The sequence below is a fragment of the Equus asinus genome, chromosome 28 (genome assembly GCF_041296235.1).
Source record: "Equus asinus isolate D_3611 breed Donkey chromosome 28, EquAss-T2T_v2, whole genome shotgun sequence".
Lineage (NCBI taxonomy): Eukaryota > Metazoa > Chordata > Mammalia > Perissodactyla > Equidae > Equus > Equus asinus.
The window spans coordinates 15,376,299-15,395,820 of record NC_091817.1 but is presented as its reverse complement, the minus strand read 5'-3'; the positions used below and the strand labels follow the sequence as shown (position 1 = coordinate 15,395,820).

The 19,522-nt window shown below is 36.3% G+C and overlaps 1 protein-coding gene and 1 long non-coding RNA gene across 5 annotated transcripts in view; one reads left to right on the top strand and one right to left on the bottom strand.

The window, feature by feature from the left end:
• ITFG1 (integrin alpha FG-GAP repeat containing 1) overlaps positions 1–16,692 on the top strand; it is a 284,107-nt gene extending 267,415 nt beyond the window's left edge. For 2 of the 4 annotated variants that reach the window (XR_011499061.1, XM_014867980.3), the window contains 4 exons: positions 8,164–8,288; positions 9,364–9,446; positions 12,436–12,553; positions 15,266–16,692. Coding sequence is in view for 2 of the 4 variants with exons in the window: in XM_014867980.3 (XP_014723466.1) it covers positions 8,164–8,288; positions 9,364–9,446; positions 12,436–12,553; positions 15,266–15,325 (386 nt within the window). In the remaining 2 variants the exon portion in view is untranslated. Of the gene's footprint in view, positions 1–8,163; positions 8,289–9,363; positions 9,447–12,414; positions 12,554–15,265 lie in introns of all 4 variants that reach the window. The other 2 variants (XR_011499062.1, XM_070500645.1) reach the window with 2 other exon arrangements.
• Positions 10,022–14,251, bottom strand: LOC139042376 (uncharacterized). Its single transcript, XR_011499063.1, has 3 exons — positions 14,115–14,251; positions 13,483–13,575; positions 10,022–10,157 (listed from the first exon to the last, which is right to left on the bottom strand). It is a non-coding gene; the product is annotated as an uncharacterized lncRNA (long non-coding RNA).
• Positions 16,693–19,522: the final 2,830 nt, after the last annotated feature.

The window sequence follows — 19,522 nt, the reverse complement described above, 5'->3', positions numbered from 1 at the left end:
CCCATGTCCATGGATTGGAAGACTTAACAATGTTAAGATGGCTGTATTCTTCAAAGCAATCTGTAGATCCAGTGCAGTCCCATCAAAATTCCAGTGGTCTTTTTTGCAGAAATGGAAAAGCCAGTGCTCAAATTCATAGCGAATTGCAAGAGGCCCAGAAAAGCCAAAACAACATTGAAAAAGAAAAACAAAGTAAGGGGGCTTATACTTCCTAAGTTCAAAACTTACTTCAAGGGGCTGGCCCAGTGGTGCAATGGTTAAGTTCGCATGTTCCGCTTCTTGCCGGCCCGGGGTTTGCCAGTTCGGATCCCGGGTGCGGACATGGCACTGCTTGGCACGCCATGCTGTGGTAGGCGTCCCACGTATGAAGTAGAGGAAGATGGGCACGGATGTTAGCTCAGGGCCAGGCTTCCTCAGCAAAAAGAGGAGGACTGGCAGTAGGTAGCTCAGGGCTAATCTTCCTCAAAAAAAAAAAAAAACTTACTACAAAGCTACAGTAGTCAACTGTGTGGTGCCAGTATAAAGGTAGACATGTAGACCAATGGAATAGAATTGAGAGTCCAGAAATAAACCCAAACATCTCTGGCCAATTAATTTTTGACAAAGGTGCCAAGACCATTCAATGGGGAAAGAATAGTCTCTTCAACAAATCATGCTTGGACACCTGGATGGTGACATACAAAAGAGTGAAGTTGGATGCTTATGTCACTCCATATTAAAAAAAATTAACTCAAAATGGATCCGTGACCTAAATATAAGAGCTAAAACTATAGAACTCTTAGGAAAAAATAGGTGAATCTTCATTTTTTTGGATTTACTAATAGATTCTTAAATTTGACACCATAAGCCCTAGTAACAAAAGAAAAAATAGATTGGACTTCTTGAAAACTTAAAACTTCTGTGCATTAAAGAACATTTTCCAGGGGCCGCCCTGGTGGCGCAGCAGTTAAGTGCGCACATTCCGCTTCCATGGCCCGAGGTTGGCCGGTTCAGATCCCGGGTGTGGACATGGCACCACTTGTCAAGCCATGCTGTGGCAGGCATCCCACATATAAAATAGAGGAAGATGGGCACAGATGTTAGCTCAGGGCCAGTCTTCCTCAGCAAAAAGAGGAGGATTGGCAGCAGATGTTAGCTCAGGGCTAATCTTCCTCAAAAAAAAAAAGAACATTTTCCAGAAAGTGAAAAGGCAACTGCATAGAATGGGAGAAAATATTTGCAAATCTTATCTCTGATAGAATTCTAGTAGCCAGAATATATAACGAACTTTTACAACTCAACAACTAAAACAGAAACAACTCAATTAAAAAATGGGCAAAGGATATTTCTCCAAAGAAGATACACAAATGGCCTGTAAGTACATAAAAAGATGTTCAGCATCATTATTCATGAATGAAATGCAAAATCAAAACCAGAGTTACCACTTCACAACCACTAGGATGACTTTAGTGAAAAAATATAGAAACAAGTGTCACTAAGGGGGTGAAGAACTAAGCACTCAGACGTTAGTGATGAGAATGTAAATGGTGCAGCTGCTGGGAAAAACAGTATGACACTTCTTCCAAAAATTAAACAGAGAATTACCATGTGATCCAGCAGCTCCACTTCTGGGTATATACCCAAAATAACTGAAAGCAGGGTGTCAAAGTGATATTTGTAAATCCATGTTCATAGCAGCATTACTCATAACAGCCAAAAGGTGGAATCAACCCAAATGTCTACCAATTGATGAATGGATAAACAAATCAAAGTACATACATACAAGGAATATCATTCAGCCACAAAAAGGAATGAAGTGCTGATACTTGCTACAACTTCTATGAATCTTGAAAACGTTATGCTAAGTGAAAGAAGCCAGACATAAATGTTCACGTCATGGATGATTCCTTTTTTGTGATAACATGTGGAGTAGATAAACCCATAGAGACTGAAAGCAGATTAGAGGTTGCCAGGGGAGAAGGGAATGGGGAGCGATTCCTCATGGGTGTGGGGTGTCTATTGGGTGGTGAAAACGTTTGGAGACTAGAGAGAGCTCGTGGTCGCACAACATTGTGACTACACCAAAGGCCACCTAATTTTATCCTTTAAGTGGGTAATTGTACATTATGCGAATTTGACCTAAAAAATAATAATAGAATGGAGTGAAATGGGTGCTTTCACTGAAAACTAGTGGAAATGTAAAGTAGTACAACCTCTTTTTAGAAATCAGGTTTTCTTTTATATGTCATTATCCAGGTGTCCTAGCAAAATTTGTTGGAGAGACTATTCTTTCATCCAAGTAATGGTCATCCTCCTCCTTGATCCAGTATTCCATCTCTAGGACGTAAGAAATAATCCGGGCACAGACAAATATTGATATGCAGACATGTTCATTAGACATCATTTATAATAGTGAAAGATTAGGAAAAATCCTTAATCTCCAACAGTAGGAGATTAATTTTTTTAATAATGATATAAGGATATTATGTAGGCAATAAAATTATGTTTTTGATAATGTGTGTATAGTTTTAGAAAAATAATTTTAAAGGGTAAATGTAATAATATGTGTCTTTTAACTGTGTTATCCTTGGTTTTCCCTTAATGGGATTTCAGTGTTGCAATCATCTTTCTCTCTTCTTATCTATTTTTAAAGAATTTTAATGACATGAAAAAATACTCAGGAAATAATGCTGAGTGAAAAGCAATAATACTGAAGTATGCTAACATGTTTATTTGTGCATGCACATACCTAGGGGAAAATTACATGAGTAAAAGTATGCTAAAATATAATAATTATGTCTTCCTTTTGATATTTTGGATAATTTTATTTTCATTATTGTTTTTAATAGTTTTCTTATTAAACATATAATTTTAATTTGGAATTTATGCTCTATGATCTTAATAGAGTACTATTGATAAATGTTCTTATTTTGGTTCTTTTCAGGAAAGTAATTATTGGAAAATAGTTTATAAGTCTAGTTTGGTGTCACTTAAGTCAGTCATTGCTGATAGTGTAATGAAATCCATATATATTTAATTTTTAGTTCAACTGTATAATAAATTTTAATAAAGACAGCTAACATGTATTGAGTGTTTACTGCATGGAACACTCTTCTTTTAATCATTATCATTCAATCAGCATAACTCCATAAGGTGGACTAATTGTACAGCCCATGCAATTCACTATATTGCTTTACAATATCATAAACACAACTAAAAAATATACAATTATGTACTGGGGGGATTTGGGGAGGAAAAAAAAATGCCTAACTTATTAACATAAGAACTATATAAAGAATCAGATATATGCTTTCCAATGATTTCATATTTCCAGGTAACATTAGTGAGGTTTAGCAGAGTCCCAGTGAATATTAAAATATGTAGGGGCCGGCCCCATGGCCAAGTAGTTAAGTTTGCATGCTCCGCTTCAGCAGCCCAGGGTTCACCGGTTCAGATCCTGGGCACAGACCTATGCACCACTCATCAGGCCATGCTGAGGCGGCGTCCCACATAGAAGAACTAGAAGGACTTACAACTAGGATATACAACTATGTGCTGGGACTTTGAGGAGGAAAGGAAAAAAAAGAGGCAGATGGGCAACAGATGTTCACTCAGGGCCAATCTTCCTCACAAAAAAAATGAAACTTCACCCTTCATTGACACACGTAGATTTTAAAACATTTTTTAATTAATTAATTAAAATATTTAGATACTAGTTAACCTTGTATTTAAATCTTAAGTATGTAGCGAACACCATAATAGGGAGAGATTGACTGTTCAAATGCCAGTGTGAGGACTTCATGAACCTGCTCTCCCAAAAAACAACAACAAAAATACTGGCCAGACACTCATATCAACCATTTCAGAACTCTGGAAATTAGCCAAAGCCACAGAATGGACTGTGTGTCATCTGTCCAAGAGAAACTACTAATCCTCGATGAGATAACAGGGTCTGTGCATTTTAACTTGAGGCTGTTCCCATCCCACCTCCTTTCTCTCCTGAGTGGACAGCAGCCCTGAAAAGCAGGCAGCTGCACAGTCAGTGGCCAGGACTGACCTTTGGAGCTCTATTAAAATTCCCAACTGCACAGCACTGTCAATATTTTGTCCAAACTAGCAACTCCCTGGAAAATCTCCATCCTCAGGATGTAGGGGCTATTTGACTTGACTCAGAGTTCAGCCCAGCAGGAGAAGAAAAAAAGAAAAGCCCTATCCCCAGGGCATTACCAACAAAAACAACAATCTACTGGCAAAATCTCAGCTGCCTAAGCCTATGGTGCAGTGAAGAAAAGCCTGGCCAAAACATAACAGGAAGTCCTGAGGAACTAGACAACCATAGTCAACTTTGAAAAGCTACAACATATTCTTGGGGATCCAGAAGACTGTGAACGTGCCTAGAAGGGAAACTACCTCATTCACATACTCAGTTCCCTTTTGCCTGACCTCAAGGCCCTGTGTCCTATAAACTCCCTGAAGTTTGAAGGCATGCCTTCACACATAAATCCCCTTGACAAAGGCTGGAAGACATATAGACAAGATATTTAAGGAAATCTTATGACCAATCATTGGCTGACCCCTAAGTTATACTGCCTCAGGTATGCCCCCTAGGAAGCCAGGCTTAGAATAAGACCTTTAAAAATAAGAAAATAAAAGAACTTAATGGCAGGCACTGCAGGGAATACAGAATCTATAGCATTCATCCAGGAGAGTCACTAAACAGATGAGCATCAACAACAACAACAAAGAAAAAACTACAAACCCTTGGGGGGAGATAGGTAGTACCACAGTTGTTATATTATCTAAGTCCAGTTTTCAACAAAAAATGATAAAGCATGCAAGGAAAGAGGAGTATGCCACATACACATTTAAAAAAAAAAAAACAGAAAACATGCTGGAAGATCAATATCTAAGTTGACAAAAACTATAAATCAGCTATTACAAATATGTTCAAAGACCTAAAGGAAACTAGCATTAAAGAATTAAAGGTAAGTATGGCAACTATGTCTCACTAAATAGAAAATACAAATAAAGAGATAAAGATTATTTTTAAAAATCAAACAGAAATTTTGGAGTTGAAAAGTACAGTAACTGAAATGAAAAATTCAATACAGGGCTGAACAACAGATTTGAGCCAGCAAAAGAATCAGCAAACGTGAATGTAGATCAAGTAAGAGTACACAGTCTGAGTTACAGAAAGAAAAATGAACAACCTCAGAGGCCTGTGGAGCCACCATCAAACACAACAACATATACATAAGGAGAGTCTTAAAAGGAGAAGAGAAAGAAAAGGGCACAGTAACTATCTGTAGAAATAATGGTGGAAACCACCCAAATTTGATGAAAAACATTAATCTGCTCATCTGAAAAGCTCAACAACTCCAAGTAGGATAAACTCATAGAGATCCACACTAAGACACATAGTCAAACTGTCAAAAAACAAAGAGAGATGCAACTCGTCACATACAAGAGAACCTCAATAAGATTACAGCTGACTTCTTATCAGAAACCATAGAGGCCAGAAGGGAGTGATGAAAGAAACAACAATGTCAAATCAAGAATTCTATATTGGCAAAGCTATCCTTCAAAAATGAAGACATTTAGACACCCCTAGATAAAGAAAAAGAGAATTCATCACTAGCAGTCCTGCCCTACAAGAAATACTAAATGGAACCCGTTGGGCTGAACCTGAGAAGACAACTAGACAGTAACTTGAACCTACACAAATAAGTAAAAAATACCAGTAAGACTGTAGATATATAAAATATGTTGCATGTGTTATTATTATGTAATGCCTCTTCTTTCCTGTCTGATTTAAAAGACTGCTGCATAAAGTAATAATTAGAAACTTGTGTTCATGAGGTGATAATATATATAAAAATAAATTTGCATAACAATAGCACAAAGTAGGGAGAGCAAAGTTGTCATATGCCCTAGGAATTAAGGTTTTTTTAAGATAATATGCTAATTGTAATCCCCAGTGCAACCACTATGAAAAGAATTCAAAAAATATATAACAAAAGAAACAACTAGGGAATTAAAATGATATACTAGAAAACATTTAACAAAAGAAAGCAGCAATGAAAGAATAGAAGAGTTAAAAAGACACGACATATAGAAAACAAATAGCAAATGGCAGACCTAAATCCTACCTTATTAGTAATTACAGTAAATGTAAATGGAATAAACACTCCTATCAAAAGGCAGAATGGATAAGAAAATATGACCCACCTAGGTGCTATCTAAAAGAGACACACTTTAGATTCAAAGATACAAATAAGTTGAAAGTAAAAAGATGGGGGAGATTATACCTTGCAAAGAGTAACCAAAAGAGAGCTGGAATGTCCATTCTAACATCAGATAAAACTAGATGTTAAGACAAAAATTGTTACTGGAGACAAAGAAGGACATCTTATAATGACAATAAAAAGTATCTCCATAGGAAGTTATAACAGCTATAAAGACATGCATCTAACAACAGAGCCCCCAAAATACATGAAGAATTGAGGAGAGAAATCAATAATTCAACAATAAATAATTGGAGACTTTAATACCTCACTTTCAATAGTGGATCAAACAACTAGGCAGAAGGTGAATAAGGAAAGAAAAAAATGACACTATAAACCAACTAAATGTAACAGACATGTACAGAACACTCCACCCAACAACAGCAGACTAAGCATTCTTCTCAAGCACACATGGAACATTCTCCAGGATAGACCATATGCTAGGTCCATAAAACAAGCCTCAACAAATTTAAAAGTATTGAAGTCATCCCACTATGTTCCCCAAATATAATGGGATGATACTAGAGATCAGTAATAAGGGGCCGGCCCCATGGCAAGTGGTTAAGTTTGTGCACTCTGCTTCAGCGGCCCAGGGTTTCACTGATTCGAATCCTGGGCGTGGACATGGCACCACTCATGAGGCCATGCTGAGGAGGCATCCCACATGCCACAGCTGGAAGGACTCACAACTAAAAATACACAACTATGCATCAGGGGGCTTTGGGAAGAAAAAGGAAAAAAAAAATCAGTAATAATTTAGAAATTCACAAATATGTGGAAATTAAACAACACACTCCTAAAAAACACACAAAGAAATCACAATGGAAACTAGAAAATACTTTAGGTACATGAAAACAAAAACACAATATACCAAAATGTATGGGATGCAGCTACAGCAGTTCTTAGAGGGAAATTTATTGCTGTAAATGCCTATATTCAGGAATGGGAACAATCTGAAATCAATAAGCAAACTAAACCCAAAGCAAGCAGAAGGAAGGAAATATGAGAGGAAATAAGTAGGGAATAGAAAAACAGAGAAAACCTATTAAGCCAAAAGATTTTTTAAAGATTAACAAAATTTTACAAACCTTTAACTAGACTGACCAAGAAGAGGAGGAGACTCAAATTACTAAAAGCCAGAATGAATGAGGAGACCACTACCAACCTTACAGATATAAAAAGGAAAATACACAAATGGCCAATAAGCACATGAAAAGAAGCTCAACATCATTAGTCATTAGGTAAATGCAAATAGAAGCCACAATGAGATACCAATTCACAACCACTAGAATGGCTATGATCAAAAAGACATGGTGCTAGCAAGGATGTGGAAAAACTGGAACCCTCATAGCTTACTGGGGGGAATTAGAATGGTGCGGCCATTTTAGAAAACATGAGTTGACACAAAACTTGTATGTGAGTGTTCACAGCAGTGTTATTCATAAAAAGACCACACATTGCATGGTTGCATTTATATGAAGCTCCAGAATAGGCAAATCCAGAGAGAAAGTAGATCAGTGGTTACCTACAGCTAGAAGGGTACAGGTTAGAAATAGGAGTAACTGCTAGTGGGTATAGGGTTTCTTTTTTGGAGCGATGAAAATGTTCTAAAATTTTATTGTGGTTATGGCTCAGCAACTTTTTGAAAATACTCAAAACCACTTAACTGCACCCTTTAGATGGGTGATGTTTATGGTGTGTGAACTATATCTCAATAAAGCTGTTTTCTTTAAAAAGTAAATCTTTAATGTTACTGAACTGGACATTTCATTTCACATTTTTATCTTTAAAGAATAAGTTCTAGCACATACATTTTTAACATTTTATCATTTTAATATTTGATGAGAGCAATGTTTCCAAAGATTTCTTCTTCCTTTTTTTTTTTTTTAAATAAATTTAGCTGGACAACTCAGCCAGTCGGCACATTTAGCTCTCCAGCTGCCATACAGTGTACTTGGGTTAGGTCGAAGTGCAAATTTTCTTGATCATCTTTATGTTGGTATTCCCCGTCCATCTGGAGAGAAGGTGAGTAAAAATTTATATACAATTAATCTGTGTTTTAATATTAACTATTCAAATATTTTGATTCAATAATTTGAGTTCAAATACAGTAGCTCCCCCTTATCTGCAGCTTCACTTTCCGCAGTTTCAGTTACTTAAGGTCAGCTGTGGTCCGGAAGCAGATGATCCTCCTCCTGACGTATAGTCAGAGGTCAGTAGTAGCCTCATACTACACTATGTCACAGTACCCACATCACTCACCTCACCTCCTCTCACCACGTAGGCATTTTATCATCTCACGTCATCACAAGAAGCAGAAGGGTGAGTACAGGTCAATAAGTTATTTAGCGAGAGGCCACATTCACATAACTTTTATTGCAGTGTATTGTTATAATTGTTCATTTTATTATTAGTTATTGTTGTTAATCTCTAACTGTGCCTAATTTATAAATTAAACTTTATCACAGGTAAGTATGTATAGGAAAAACATACTTTATACAGGTTTAGTACTATCCATGCCCCTTATCCACTGGAGGTCTTGAAAAGTATCTCCCACAGATAAGGGGGGACTACTGTAATGCAATTTTTTTAGGCCCTTTAAAGAATTTTTTAAAAATGATTGGTAGTGACCTATCCAAGCCTGTCTTACATACAGCACATCAAAATTTGAAGATATAGTTTCCACGCCTCTCCCATACATCTCACCACTTCCTATCCCTATTTCCTGCTTTTCCTCCTCATTTTCACCATCTAATATACTATAAATTATTTATCATCAGACTCCCCCCTCAACTTGAATTTTAGCTCCAAGCAGCATTTGTAAATAGCACTTTGCACAGTGCCTGCTGCATAAGTGTTCAATAAATATTTGTTGAATTAATGAGTCCATGAGACAGAAATATACTCCTTCCCTGAAAAGATCAAAAAATTTTTGTCGAGAGGGCACAGGAGTCCTATTTTGGGCTTATTATATGGAAATTTAATGTAATCCATACATAGGATTTTAGTTAATCAAAGAGTACTTAAGTTTTTCTTTATTTAGAATAATGATTGTTTTGAAAGTGTACTGATGTAAAATGTTCTTAAATTCTTTTTCTAGTCTATACGAAAACAGGAGTGGACTGCAATCATTCCAAATTCCCAGCTAATTGTCATTCCATATCCTCACAACGTTCCTCGAAGGTAATACCCTTGCTTGAACTGAATTTGGCAGAAATCTTGTCAACTCTGAATCATAGACACAGTTACATCTTTTAAAAACTCTTATTCCTGGGCCGGCCCAGTGGCATAGTGGTTAAGTTCACACCCTCCACTTCGGTGGCCCAGGGTTCACCGGTTCTGATCCTGGGCATGGACCTACACACCACTTATCAAGCCATGCTATGGCAGGCATCCCATGTATAACATAGAGAAAGATGGGCAGGATGTTAGCTCAGGGCCAAATCTTCCTCAGCAGAAAGAGGAGGCTTGGTGGCGGATGTTAGCTCAGGGCTAAGCTTCCTAAAAAAAAAAAACAAACTTTTTCCCATGAGTGCCATCACTTAATTTGCTTAAAGCAAACTTTAACATACCTACACTGAAGGTCCCTGGCATTTTTCATGAATAAATTAAACCTTATTGGAACAACAAGAGGTTGACTAATTAGGGATTTATTCCTATTCCGCTTAAATAAACTGGTCTTCAGTTTGCTAGCTATAAATTCTAAAATTTCAGGATGCTGAATTTTTTAATAAGCATCAATCTTTTTAATAAATGCTTTGAGAAGTAGTATATCTCCCACAATGGTTAGGCAAAAATTTTGGAGTCAAACAGACATAGGCTAGAAACTCCGATCCACTGCTGACTGAGATTGGCAGCTAGTCCTTTGTCCTCTCTGAGGGTCAATTTCTGCATCTGTAAAATGGGAGAAAAAACACCTACATTAGAAGGATGAAGATGCAATACAGTGCCCAGCATATAGGAAGTTTTCAGTGAATGGTAGGGTTTTTTTATCATTTTTAGCAGAATATGTTCCTTTCATAATATAGCATTTAACTCTAAATCCTTAATTTATCTTTGTTCTTTTTCTTCAAGTTACTAGAGTGATTCTATCTTTTTTAAAAAAAATAGGTGATGAAGATATTGACTAAAATTTAAAATCATTGGGAAGACTATAACTTGTTCTTAAGGCTAGTCTGATAGCAATATGAAAAAATAACTGAAGAGAAACAGTGTAATCCATCTCTGAATATGTAACCAGTGGGGTCCTACTTTTTACATTTCTTCTCAAAATACAGACTATATTGTTTTTATTAAATTTTTAGTTGGGGTGTATTCAGTGGTTTTCTAGAACCAGCTCAAGCCACCTCAAGACCTAACTGTATGCATCTCTTTCCACCTCTGTTGAGTGAGTCACATTAAAATCAGCTATGATTCGAGTATTTACACTGTGAAAATTGGCAAGTGCCAATCAGGGCTTCCCCACCCTCTCAACATGCCCCCCCTCCGAGAGCCAGTTTACCAGTACACCACTGGATGTGTTTCATGGTGGATTTCTGGGCTGTAGAGCCAAACTACTTAAGGAAACAACTTTCTTAAGCATTATGCTCATTATGCTGGAAATAAGATAACATCAATAGAAACACCTACAGTCCGAGTTCAGATTGTTTTAATGAGTCTGTATTGTGTGTTTGTTAGTTTTCTATACATGAAATTTATAACAAAACTAGAAAATCTGTACCATAAGTAGGAAACTATATAAATTATGATGCTTCTGTATGGAGTAATATCATGACCTACCAGGACAATATCTTAAAATAGAGTGGTAAGCAAAAGACAGTAAAAGGAAAATGCATTTAGAGTATGCATAGTAAGCACCCATTTATGGTTTTAAAAAGAAGATATCTGTGTATGTATGTTTACATATGTATAAAATATCTCTGGAAGGATATGCAAGAAACTGTTAAGAATGACTGCTTCTGAGTAAGAAACTGAGGATTGGGCTTTTGCCCAATTTTTTTTCTTACCAAAATTCCTATATGAATGGGTTTAATTAATTTAAAAAGTAGAACCACCAAAAATACTCATGAAAAAACTTTTTTTTAAGTATGAAGGTACTGAGAATAACTAACCTCAACTTTAATTAACAGTATTTGTTTTCTTACTCTTGAAATTCTGAAAATTCTGGTATAGCTTTCTTCTATAATCTTAATATTTTTCATGTTTCTCTTGCTTTTTCTGAAGAAATATTCTTTTCAAATTTACGTATGTAATAAAAACCCAAATTGATTTTAGGTTGAGGTGTATTTTGAGATCTATTGACTAGGGGCTAATTTATGCATCAATAAATTTTTATTATCCCAAAATAAGTCAATTGCTACTTGCTAGTCATGAGAATGATCTTACCTTTATTAAACTTTTAAAATGGAAATATATCCATTATTTATTTTCAGAGAGAACAAAAACTTCTTTGTGTAGACCACCTGCAGTGTTGGGGATGCAGACCTCAGTTTTAGGCTTGTCAGGGTTTGTAGGAGCTATATCATGTGGACTGTTTGAGAAAAAGAGCTAGTCCTACTTATGCTAAAGTCTGTATGTTGCCATTAACACTGAGGGACTAAAAGTGATTTTGTAAGAAGTTACATCATCACTGTAGTATGTAAACCCTACAACATGACAAAGAAATGGTAGAAGTTTTGCACAAACCATCTGTCTACACCCACTTGGACATATGGTCGTTTTCATTGGTCAAAATACATATGTGAACAGGGGTAAAAAATAAGCCAATTATAGAAACCTTACCAAAATCTTGTGATTACATAGCCTTAGAGTTCAAGGTTTCAAACTCAGCAAGTCAATCAAGATGTCAAAACAATGTCTAAGATTACCCAAAGTACCCTTGATAGGTTTACTTAAGAGTAATCCTCACACAGGATCAATGAAAACATTGAAGCATCTCATCAAAAATTCGATTTCAATTCTCTGGGTAAAATGTGAACTCTGCAGGATCATCAATATTTTTAGCCCTATCTAAGTTTAATTGCCTTTTTATTTATAATGAATAGATGGGCGAATGAATTAATGAATGAATTGATTGATTCTTTAATAAGCTGTTTTGCTTTTTGATCTCAGTAGAATTTTGTTATTTACAAGTTAAAATGTGTAATTTCAGCTCTTCTGTTTTCATCTACAGCTGGAGTGCCAAACTGTATCTTACACCAAGTAACATTGTTCTACTTACTGCTATAGCTCTCATCGGTGTCTGTGTTTTCATCTTGGCAATAATTGGCATTCTACATTGGCAGGAAAAGGTTTGTTCATTTAAATGGAACATTAGCTTTGGTTAATTTATAATAGTAATAGATTGCTCTTTAAAAACTTTATTTTAAACTTTCTCACATGACCAAGAGTTTCTGATTTTTCAAGTTCTGTCCATAGTGTCCCTTTTAAGTTACTAAAGTCTCAGCAATTCATACAAATCATAAGAGAAGACTATTTTAAAACTCTCATGTTGTTCATTAGTAATAAAGTGATCCCCCAAAAATCACCAGGTATATAGAAAAACTTAATTAGAAACAATTTCATAATAGCTTGGAAAATAATCATTTTTTTAAATGAGCCTCTGTTCATGTCACTCATAGAGCCATGGACACTTTTTTCCAGGAATAGCACCTATCTCTTTATAAAGAATTAGAGCACGGAGAGGTTAAATGATTTTCTCATGGTTTAGGTTGGAAGTAATAACTAAAGTAAAACTTCTCTTCCATCTATCGATTATTCTTGCACTAAACTAAACTGATTTCTGTTCTTTAGTGTAACACCCTAAATGATAATTAAAGACAAAATTCCAAAAATGTAGATTTTTTATACAATGTTTATGAGAAAAAGAAGCTACTACATAAATTTATCAGCAGTTTAGATATAAATTGAAAAAGCTAATTTCTGTTTGTATATGAACATATATTAAGTACAAAACTAGTAGGTTCCAACAAGGTTCCCTGAAAAAGACTTCTTTGTGTCCCAAAGGTTTTCTTTTTTTGTACCTACTCTCTTTGGATTGTCATGCCAATCATCATCATTTTTTGTTAACTAAAATTACCATCTGTTTTATCTTAGCTGTCGTAACTCATGAAAAAGAGAACATGTTAATTGTTCTGATAAATGTTCATAGGTTTGTCTCTCCAAAAAAATTGCTCCTTTACATATCAAAATGAGGACATAAAGTTACATATTCACTTACTTTTAAGATGGCAACTTAAGAGATAAGCTCAGACCCTACAGACTTTGTAGACAAGTGTCAGGACACAGTCTGGAACATTACATAGCTCTAGACCTAGGAAGGAAAGGAAACTAATTCATTAACTTCTCAGGGGATCTGATTACAGTATAAACATAACAACAATAATGATGCAGTGGCTAAAGATTAAAGTTTTCATTACAATATGGATTGGACCGTGTAGCTGCCTCCCTGTGGTGCTGAGTCTCTGCCTCTGTGACCGCTTCTCTCTCACCTGCGCTGTCTGCTCCTTTCTGCCATTCCCCATCCACAGGGTCTGCCCTAGGCCCTCTTCTTTCTACACTTTCTCTGCCGATTTTATCTAAAATCATGGCTTCAGGTATCACCTCAAATATGCCCAGCCCTCATCTCTCTCTAAAAGTCTCTTCCCCCATTTCCAACTGTCGCCAAACGGCTCTACCTGGATCACGGACAAGCAGCTTAAAACCCGTACAGTGCTGTGTCGCTTAGCGACAAGGATATGTTCTGAGGAATACGTTGTTAGGCGATTTCATCGTCGTGTGAACATCATAGCGTGTACGTACACAAACCTAGATAGTACAGCCTACTTCATACCCAGGCTTTATCAGACTCACCTTATGGGACCATCATCATACATGCAGTCCATCATTGACCAAAACGTCATTATGTGGTCCATGACTATTCTAAAGCTCCGTCTCTCTTCTTTCTTCCTTTCCTACAAGATTCAATCAGTTGCCGTATTGATTCTGCTCCCTACGAATCTCTGCAGCTGCCTCCACTTCTTCTTCCTACTGCCAGTGCTTGAAGCTCAGCTCCTTGTTGTGTCCTACCTGGTCTCACTGATTCCATTCTCTCTTCTCTCCCTTCCATTTAGCACAGTGCTGCCAGATTACTCATCAATAAGATTAGACTTAATCCTGTCACTCCTCTGCTCAGAAACCTTTCATGACTGCCACTCCTAATTAGTGTAAGCTGCTTGGCCTCGCCTTCCTGGACTCCCATGGGACTCCACCATGCACCTTTCCCACCTTGTTTCTTCCCAGTTGCTTTCACACGTGCCGCGCTCCTGCCGGACTCCCCGTGATTGCTCCTGTTCCACCCCAGCTTGAATGAATGCCTCTGTCTCCATTTCCATAAATACTATCTTTTCAAAGCTTTCCCTTTCCTCACCCCAACCTAGAAATAATCTTTCTCTCAGAATATTGGTAACATTCTTCACTTTTTTATCCCAAAACACAGTTATTCAGTATGTTTTGCTTTGTCCTTTCTAGGGTTTAAGTTCCTTGAGAACAAGATACAAAACAGGCTTTTCTAAGTCCCTCAAAATACCAAGCGCAGTACTTTGCTGGTAGCAGAGGGTCAATAAATATCTGCTAAATCAATAGCTTAACCAAAAATAATTAATGTACTTTAATATAATTCACTTAGACTTGTTTATTAACTAATGGGGGAAATGTATTGTTGATTCCATCCTTACAGAGTCTAATGTTTACTCCTACTTTCACATAAATAATAAATGACAACAAACTAAGTATTTAAGGAACATTTCTTGTTGGTTTTTAAATTCAATTTAGTGGATCATTAGTTATAAAATAGCTACTGTAAACTACAAAAATATTTCATAAGATTATTGCATAATAAAATCACACCTTTAATCTATTAATTGTTGAGGGCTTTTTTTTAATTAGCCACTTTATATTTCAGAAGTGAGTCTTTTCTTGACATTTTCCTATCATTTATAAACTAGTCTCAAATTCTTTTTCAGAAAGCAGATGATAGAGAAAAACGACAAGAAGCCCATCGGTTTCATTTTGATGCCATGTGACTTGCCTTAACTATCATATAAAGGCAACAGAACAGCTATTCGCTTGATTAACTGAAATACTAATTTGGATTATAGAAGAAAGTAGGAGATTTTGAATATTATTTATAAATGATGCATCTCTTGGTAATTATTGGAAAGTATTCAAATAAATATGGTCTGAATATGTCACAAGGTCTTTTTGTAAAGCACTTTGTATATAATAACTTGGGTTCTTTATTCACTTGTGCTGTGCATTTGTGTTCCTTTGTGGAATGTGTTGCATGTTCTCAGGTGTTCATGTATTTATAATCTTATTAGAATAATGATGTTGGGGAAAGACGTGTGAATAAAAATATTTAAATGAGCAGGGTCTCTTGTGTTCCGCTGGAATTGGTCTTGCTTCTTATTCTAACGATGCCAATTATAATTCTGTGAATGTACCACAGAGCTACTGATTTCCTCTTGGCCGTCGCAGGTCGGGGGCGCTCGCAGGGGGCACACAATGTAGTGATTGGGTGCGCTGGCTTTGGGATGGCAGTCAGGCAGACTCGCCTTACACTCCTGGTTCCACCACTTAAAAGCTGTTTGAACTTAGCTAAGTTCTTAACCTCTGTATGCCTCCATTTTCTTGTTTATAAACAGAGTTAACACTACTGCTCGAGTTATTGCAAACATTAAATGGGATGATGTATGTAAAGTGCTTAGCTTGGTGTCTAGCACAAAGTAAGTGCTCAATAAGTGGTAGCTGTCATTTATTACTATTTTAGATAATTTTTTTACAGACTTCTAGAACTAATTGTCAAAATATATAGACTCGATAGAATTTTATTTTCAGGCGTAAGGAAATAATGTTCTTTGGAAAGCCTAAATTCTCGGTCATTGACATCTTATATAAAGATTTATTACTTGTTCATAACTAAAAATTATAGTGCCCTCTAAGAATTAATGTGCCCTAAAATTTTCATTTGAGCACTGATGCTTACCATGTGGTGATGAAGAGCATTTGATTTCTGGAAAGGAAACTACTTTGGATAGCATTGGGAATACAGATCCTCAATCACACTTGCATTCTTCAGAGCTTGTAGGAGTCTCTAATTTACATTCAGACTTCAATGCAAATTTTTGTGAACTTCACCTCACCAAAAAGTTACTTTAAGACTTCATCTAAGATCTGGAAAACAGCTTATATATCAGTGTTAATAATTTTCTAATATGCAAATGGCATGTGATAGCTATAAACTACAAAAACTTCTCAGAGAATATTTAATCTTGTTGTTCATGTTAGTTTTTCTTTACAGTTCGCTGAGAATGGCGTGTATAAGTGGTTTACTCTGTGTATCTGAGCATGTTAATATGTCTTCTGAATAAATACTCTGTATTGGAACCAGGTATTCTGGTGAGTCTGTAAATCGTTATTTTGGAGCATGAAGAGGCCTTAGAGAATCCAAGGTCTAAGTCACTTCTCTGGACTGTGAGACAAGTAAAGTGACTTGCCGTTGCCTCCTTGTGAGCAGGGCAAGATTCCTGACCACCGCGCTTAGACTCACTACACAGTTACCCACCCGCGCACTGTGCCGGGCCCTGTTCCACACTGTTCCTAAAGATAGTTAGGGTTAGTGTCTCTCAGCTGACAATAGCATGAGTTTTAAAACTCACTTGGAGTCAGGGTCTTCGAGGAGTAGTGCTATAGGCAAATAAAACGTTAATGACAATTGAAAATACAATTAGTGGTATTATACTATGTTTCTGTATCTTGATACTACCTCCAAATGCAACATTGATATCATTTATTAAGGGGCAACAGGTGAAAAATATGTCACAACATTGAGAATCAAATAGAAAGACTTTTATATTAATTTTGAATATTTTAGTGGAAAAAGCACAAGACTTTGACATCAGACAAATCTGGATTCAAAGCCTAACCCTCCCATTTTGTTACTTTTAGTCACTTTCCTTCTTTGAGCTTTGGTTTCTTCATCTGTAAAAGAAGTACCGTGAGTGATAGCTTCCTTTAAGGATGTTTTGAGTCTTAAATAGCAAGGTGTACACAGAAGGTGCTTGATTAAGTGCTGGTTCTTTTCTTCCCTCCCATTTCCCATTGCAGTGACAACAGTAACTTAACATTTTCTGACTCTCTTCCACTGATCTATACTTCTATAATCCTCCTTCTTTGGGGAACAAGGAGGACTAATTAAGACTTAACTTTGAAGATAAAAATTATGGTATTTGTAAATACTATAAATACATTGTTGGTAAGACACCATTTATTTGGACTAGCCTTTTATATTTCTCCATCTACCACCCAAAAAACTTTATGTATTTTCCGAAACTTAATTCCCAAAATAGTTTCTCACTCCTAGAAGGCCTCAAAATTAAAGGTTACAACTTTTAAACATACTTTCCTTACCATTCCCACTCATAGTAAGGAAAGATAGGGCCCTATTATGGGTAGAGATACCTAGAGATGCACCCTCAGATTATTGAGCATCTTTACAAGTCTGTGAAGAGCATCTCTACTCGGGCTGTGGTTACTAAAAGGAAAAGGATCTTGGCTTCATAGCGTTTTCATGCAGAGAAATGCTACAGCAAAATGTTTCAAAATATAGGAAAAATAAGATCAATAAGATTACGTAATAAATCTTAGATTTATACAAGGGTCCAGTGGATACATATGGTAATTGCAAGAGAGAATGAGTTTTATTCCATATTTTAAAAAATAATTTTCCTTTTGTTCTTTAGAAGACCTCTAAGAAATAATAAAAGTCAGGACATATTAATCCTTACAAATAGCTAGAACTACTCAAAAAAGAAACTCAAAAACTTGAATTGTGTCCGGCAGACACTGATGGTACACCAAGTATTAAGCTAGGATACTTAAGGGCTAACTCCTCAGGGTGAAGGTGACCTGAAAGTTAAGCAGCCTTTGTGATGACTTGCAGCCTGGCTTTATGTCCCCTGGCCAGGCGATGGAGTCTTTACTAGTGTTTATCTTTAAAGACTAATAAAACAGATAATAGATTACAGAGTGCTCTTGATCAACACCAGCATAGAAGGGAAGGAAGGAAGATTGGACAGGGAGAGAAATTGAGTTGTGATCCATTCTCAGTGGAATGCCTCATACAACCCTATGTTGAATTTTGAGATAGAATGACCTCTCCTATCTCCTAACCTGTCTCAAGTTAGGGTAAGAAGACTAGGCCTGTGTACCCCCAAGTTAATCACTTAAATGGCTGCCAGTTGCCCCAAGAGCCTCTATCAAGAAAAAGAAAACAAGCACAAATAACCGACACCAGAAACGAAAAAGGAGAGAGAACTACAGATAATGTATATATAAAACAAAAACTGGAAGACGTTAATTTTAATACCAATGAATTTGAAAGTTTAACAAAATAGACCAATTCCTAGGAAAACATCATTAAAACAGACTCAACTAGAAAACCTGATTACTCCTCTGGTAGATGCTGTGATGCGGTGTCCAGATCCTCCTTCAGGAATAAAGGATTTCTCCTAATTTCTGGGAGTGCCTTCAGTAATCAGCTGTCATCCCCCTTTGGAGATTGTCTCAACTGAAGAGAGCAGACTCACCCAAGATCACTCTGCTCTTCTTGACGTAAAAATCCTAAATGCGTATAAACTAAATACATAAAGCAAAAACAGACCTGTAAGGAGAAATAGACACAGCCACAATTTAGGTTGGAAGTGGCAATACTCTTCTACAGTGACTGACAGAAAAAGTAGGCAGAAAATCAGAAGGCTTAGCAATGAAAAGCACAGTCAATCAACCTAACCTAATGGGTATGTATAAAACGCTCCAACCAACAACAGTGAAATACAGGTCTCATTAAGTGTACATGGAACATTCACCAAGACAGACAGTATTCTGGGCCATAAAGCAAACCTGACCAAATGTAAGAGAGTAAAAATGATACAAAGATTTTCAGACTAAAATAGAACTAAACTAGAAAGATACCTGGAAAGTATCCAAATATTTGGAAATTAATGTACTTTTAAATAACCTTGGGGTCAATGAGGAACTCTCAAAGGAAATTTTAAAATATTTTTAACCAAATAAAAGTTAAAATGCAACATAAAATTTGTAGGAGACAGAGAGCAGTTCTTTGTGGAAATTTATAGCGTTGAATGCATATACTAACAAACAAGAAAGATCTAAAATCAGGAACCTAAACTCTGACCTTAGTCAACTGGAAAAAAGATCAC